General features: G+C 51.1%; 1 protein-coding gene across 1 annotated transcript in view; it reads right to left on the bottom strand.

The window, feature by feature from the left end:
- The window catches only part of LOC138165408 (translation initiation factor eIF2B subunit gamma-like), a 91,020-nt gene that overhangs the window by 24,331 nt on the left and 60,689 nt on the right, over window positions 1-6,000 (bottom strand). Inside the window, exon 7 of the mRNA XM_069093736.1 lies at window positions 166-290. Coding sequence (XP_068949837.1) covers window positions 166-290 — 125 coding nt within the window. The remainder of the gene's footprint in view (window positions 1-165; window positions 291-6,000) is intronic.

The following is a 6,000-nucleotide window of genomic DNA, read 5'->3' as shown; positions in this document are numbered from 1 at the left end:
AAAAAAAAAGCTTATGGAAGTGAATGTTGAAAATGAAAAATAAATAAAGTAAAAAAAAAAAAACAACAAAACCCAGGGCAGCAAATTCTGAATCCCTCTCAGCTAGGGGCTCAGCAGCAGACCTGGCCTCAATAGTGGCCACTGCTTCTTGGCTCCTGCACTGACCTATGGACTTCTGGTCCTTCTTCTCTGGGGTCCACTCTTTTTCAATGCGTCCCTGCAGTGATGAAGGTGAGAACTGTTTCCTAACTAAGTATGGAATCAGTTCACTCCGGATGGATGTGATTGACCTAGGAAGAAACAAGAGCCAGGAATGAAGCTCCCCTGGGCATCCACCCTATGTGTCATGCCCCACCCCCACTCCCTATTTTAACCTTTGAAAGGAAGCAGGCTCTGGCTGGCCATGAGGTCCAGGCCTTGATTATACAACCTGCCCAGTTTGCTTCACAATTCTTAAATGCTGGTGCTTAAAAACACAAATCTGATTCAGGAGCACCTGCACCATGGAAGTGAATAAATAGTGTCCCACTCAGTCACTCCAACAATGTGCGCCTTGTGCCAAGGCTCCTCGCTGCGAGGATGCCACCCGTGGAGACAGGGGCTGGCTGGCACAGAGTCCTGTGCAGGCCTATGTTGCTAGGGTGCACGGCAGGCAGCTTGTTCTCCTGCAGGTCCCAGGCTGGCCCAGCTGACAGCCCTCCCAGCTGCCTCTCCCAGGCCAAAAGGGGATCTGCCATCTGCTGCTCAGACACCAGAGCCAATGGCACCAGCTGCTCTCCCACTGGGCGGTGATGGGGCCACCCTCACACTGGGTGCCAGCAGTCCAGTTACAGCCCAAGAGTAGGGACTTTCTGCAAGGTTTGACATTCTCTCCCAAACTGACAAGCACATGTTCCCTGTGGGGCTGCCCTAGGCATTTAGGAACCCTTTCTTGGTACCTGTTTCTAATGGCTGAAGGCAGGCTTCAGCAGGGCTTGGGGTGAGGCTTCTGTGTAGAAAAGCTTAGCAGAGCAGGAAATGGCATCATTGGGATAACTCCACCGGCCTCTGACACACCAGTCAACTCAAACTGTCCCCTGGGAGGCCTGTACTGCACAGGAAAAGACACCCAGGCATGTACAGGGACCCCTGGCTCACCCTGTCTCCAGCCAACTGAAGGGCAAGGTCAGGCAGGGGCAGTCATGGTATAAGAGAAATGGATCCCCAGGAAACATACTTTTAAAAATGTTCTGAGAAATTCCTTGCCACAAAAAAGGCCTTATTCTGCTCACCGTAGGAGGGGAAGCAAGGACATGATGGGGTAGGAGGAGTGAGCCAGAAGCCTGAGTTAAGGGGAATTCACTTCAGAAAAGTCCCCTCTGTTCAGAATCCCCAATATTCATTTTAAACAACCTAAGAAGAAATCATTGCAGAAATCTATGACAATCTTCTACCGCCTGAGTCAAGCTACCCAGGTGGGGAGCGGCACCCCCCCCCTCTAAATTACAGACGCTCTGGAGATGTTGGGGTAGGAACCCCGACCCAACCTGCCTTGGGCTGAGTGTGACATGGTGGTGACAAGAGGCGCCCCTCCCCTCTGGCCTTCTCTTCCCATTAAATCGTTTCCTTCTTCCTGCAATCAATTGGTTCTTGTCCATTTGCTTTAGGGGACAGAGGCCTGACTCATGATATTTAGGATTTCATAGATTCTGAGAGAGAAGGGAACATGGACATCACTAACTCTAACCCCATGATCTTAAAGATGAGGAAACTGAATCCCAGAGAGGGAAAGACACCACAAACACTAAGTGCTCACTGTATGCAGAATCCTGAGGTGGGCAGTGAGAAACATGCAGGTTCTCTAAACTCCCACCTCTGGTCCTTGGCCCCAATGACTGAACCCTGGAAACAGCCACTGTATGCTTCCAATGGGGACAAATGCAGGGAATGTGAATGGAAAGTGAAGGCAGAGGTAAGTTTTTAATGTGAGAGGCCATGGTGGGGACAAGTTTGAGCATAACCCAGGAGGTCAGAGGAGCACACTCTCTGTGCATGCATGTGCATGTGTGCCCATGTATGTGCATGCCCGTGTGTGCACACACACACATGCACCTCAGATAAAATATAAAGACTGGACAGCAGCAGGGTCAAGGCTGAACCAGAGGGGTCAGAGTGGAGCGGGAATTTCCTGTGCCTGTAGCAGCCAAGCATATGATGATGCTTCTGCCAGGAAAACTTCTTTGACTCCCCCATACCAAAAAACAGCCTCTTTCTCACTCTTCCTCGCTCCACTGGCTCTCCCAGAGTCAAGACTTACAGGGCCAGGGCAGGAAGTAAGAAAGTGTTGGCCATGGAGTCTAAGGCCCTGGGTATGGGCTGCAGGCCTCAAACAGCGCTTCCAGCTCTCCGCGCATGACTTTCTATCTGTGGCCTCTTTGAGGGCAGGTGTCTAGGTCCCATGCAAGCCAGGAGATGGAAGGAGGTGCAGAAACCTTGGAGTCTATCCAATATCTGGTGAAAAGCTGCTTCTACCATCCCTTCTTCCACATAACAGGCCCTCCAACACTAGAAGACAGCTGGTGGCACAGGGGCTACAGTGCCATGCCTGGAGTCAGGGCGACCTGAGTTCAAATCTGACCTCAGACACTCAGTAGTTGGGTGACCCTGGTCAAGTCATTTAACCTCTGTCTACCTCAGTTTCTTCAACTTCAAAATGGGGATACGCCTCCCAGATATGTCATGGGAACACCTCACAGCACTGTAGTAAGACTCAAAGGAGACAATTTGTGAAATGCTTATTTAGCCTAGGGCCTGGCACACAGCAGGCCCTTCTGAGGGGGAAACACAACACACACCAAATAAATAGACAAAACACAGAACATGCATGAAACAAGCTCCGTGATTGAGGGGGAGAGTCAGGGCAGGAGGAGGGCACTGAAGACCTGGAGCGGGGGGGGGGGGGGGGGGGGTAGCCAGTGCTGTGCATGGATTATCAGCACACAAAGAGAAACAGGCAAACCAGGGTTGGGGGAAGAGGTTATACAGGTTCTCTAAGCTCCCACCTCTGGTCCTTGGCCTTAGAAATGACTGTTTAGGGGGTGGCTAGGTGGCACAGTGAACAGAGCCCTGGCCCTGGAGTCAGGAGCACCTAAGTTCAAATCCGGCCTCAGCCATGTGACCTTGGGCAAGTCACTTAACCCCAATTGCTCTGCCTTTTCCCCTCCAAAAAGCAAAAAGAAAAAAAAAAGAAAAGAAGAGAAACGACTGTCTTGGACACCTGTCATGAGTAGGGAGTGACAAGGTCAGGTCTGCATTTAAGAATATCGACTTGGCGGGTTCAAAGTCAAGTCTTACTATGTATGCTCTCTCCTCTCCTCCAGCTTCCTATTTCTCCCCCAGCCCTGTGACCACCAGCTCACTGGCAGGGGGGTGGGGGGGGGTCTTTCCTGCTGCTGCTCTTCTCCCCCTCTCACACGGCCTGACATCAAGTTCCTTCTTCTCCCCAAGGCCAAACCCTGGTCTTACCCCAGCTCCATCCCAACCCCTTCTCTCTGCTCCAGAGCCTACCCCCACCATTATCCTCAGTCTCTTCTTCCAGCACAGTTAGCTCCATGCTACCTGCAAACACACCCAAGTCTCTCCCTTCCTGGGAAAATCCTTCCCCCATCATCCTCTGTATCTCTCTGCGTTCTTGGCTACACTTCCTTCCAAAAGCTGCCCCTACTTCTCCCCTTGACTCTCTTCTAAACCCTTGGATCTCACCGATTGCTCCAAAGTTACCCTTGGTCTATTAATTGCCAAATCTCTTCTCAGTGCGCATCCTTCCCGACCCTTCTGCAGCACCTCACACTCTCCATCCTCTTCTTCTCCTGGCTCCTTCCCTCCTGTAGCGAGGCTCCTTCTCAGACCCCCTTGCTGGGTCTTCATCCAGGTCAGGCTGGCCCACAGCATCTGGCTGAACTCCAGGGATCTGTCCTGGCCCATCATCTCACTTGGTGACCTCACCAGTTCCCACGGGCTCAGTGATCATCTCTGCAGATGACTTCCCAGGTCCACATGTCCAGCCCTAACTCCAGGCCCACATCATTGCCTTTTGGATGACCCATTGGTATCTCAAATTTGAAATGTCTACTACAAAATAACTCATTATCTTTCTCCTCCAGTCTACCCCACTTTCTGATCTCCCTGTTTCTACTGGGGTGCCCCAGGTTCACAAATTCAGTGTAGACTGTCACTCATGCCTTGGCCACACCCCTCCCCATCTTCAATTGTTGAAGTCCTTTTTTCTCAAGGTCCAGTCCAGGTCCTCTGTTCCTCATCTCCACCTCCAGGCTTCCTTCAAGTTCTAGCTAAAATCCCTCCTCTTTGGGAAGCCTTTCTCAATGCTGGTGCCTTCCCTCTAGTGACTATTTATCCCTTGTACATCTTATCTGAATTCTGTCTCTCCCATTGGACTGTAAGCTCCCAGAAGACAGGGATTCTTCAGCCTTTCTTTGTATTCCCAGAGTGCCTGGCACATAGCAGATGTCTAATAAATGTTTACTGATTGACTAATAGCTTCTTCCTCAAATTCACCTACAGGTTTTTCAAGGATTTCACAGGATTTATAATTGCAGACATTGCAGGGAGTGGTGTGGTTGTCTAGTCTGTCTCATACCTGAAAATGGAGCCCTAATTACGATACACCAGACAAGGGGCCACCTGGACTCTGCTTTGAAAACAGGGGGCCGGTGGTGGGGAAGCCAACACTTCTCTCTTGTGCCCCATCCCATTATTCCATACCCACCCCTCTGTAAGGATAGGACCTGTGTGTGTGTCTTGAAAATAGGCAGAAGTTATTAATCAATCAACCCAGATGCAGGTATCAAATACTGACTATATCAGGCCTCGGGGCAGGTGCCAGCAGCACAAACTCCCAAAGTAAACCATCCCTGCCTTCAGGGAGCTAATGGACATTCCATCTGGGAAAGGGAACTCCAACTGACCTGAAAAGAAAGCAGGCTTCTTTGCCTTCAGGGGATGAAATTAGGGCCAAAGGATTGAAGCCACGAAAGGACCAACTGTGAGGACAGAAAGCTGTTCAAAACCAGAATGGGCCTTGTGGTGAGGTGCTGAGTATCTGAGCCCGCAGGCCCAGAGGGTGCTGGTTGGGAAGGCCAGGCCTAGAGCAGCAGAGCCCAACTCCCAGAGCAACAGATCCTTGCCTGGGGCAGCCTGGGACTTAGAAAGCCACCAATTAACAAGTGTATACTATTCGTATTTATTTTGCTAAACATTCCCCAAGGACATTTTAATCTGGTTCCAAAGTTTGCTGCCTCTAGATAAAAAGGTCATTTAGGACCCTCCCTACCTTGCAACTATAAGAACAGAAATTCTTCACATCTCTGGGGAAGGGAGAGCTGTGGTTCTAATAACCTGGGAAAAGCTCATGGGCAGACAGGCCCCCTCCTTGCCTGGCTCCAGGGCTAGGGGCCTCTGGCCAAGAGGGATGATATCCAGAGCAGAAGGCCAGGCTGCTGTTCTGCTTCTCTCTTCAGCTTGGGCTCCCACCACACCTCGTGGACATGGTTAATGTCTGGTCTCCTCCACTGGAAAGATGGGGTGGCAGTACGGGCAGCAAGAGGCCGGTTCTAATTTTCTATTCTCCTTGTGTCTTTCTCAAGCAGTCAGTGATAGAACATGAAATGGAGGGGGGAGGCACTGTCCAGAGTTCCTCCCCAAGTGAAGCCTGGAGTTGGTCCAGCTGGGGCTCTGAGGGGGTTGAAGTCAGAGGTTCTTCCAAGTGAAGGACATTTCACATTGGGCCTCTTTAGCTTCTCTCCCTGAGCTGAAACCAAGGATGGGTGGGGGTTCTGTGTACAAAAGCAGCAGCTCCCCAACAAGCCCTTCTGATGGTTCCCTGGTGTCCCTGCCTCCTGGGGAGCAGAGCAACCACAGGCCCCCGAAGCTGGTGCTGTTAACAGGCCAGGAAGGCCTTCCTGGGGCTTGGGGCACAGCTCAAGATGCTATCTGGGGTCAGAA

The sequence above is a fragment of the Petaurus breviceps genome, unplaced genomic scaffold (genome assembly GCF_028583685.1).
Source record: "Petaurus breviceps papuanus isolate PSGF00001 unplaced genomic scaffold, PetGlider_PUasm1.0 208, whole genome shotgun sequence".
Classification (NCBI taxonomy): domain Eukaryota; kingdom Metazoa; phylum Chordata; class Mammalia; order Diprotodontia; family Petauridae; genus Petaurus; species Petaurus breviceps.
This window is presented reverse-complemented; position numbering and strand designations above follow the sequence as displayed.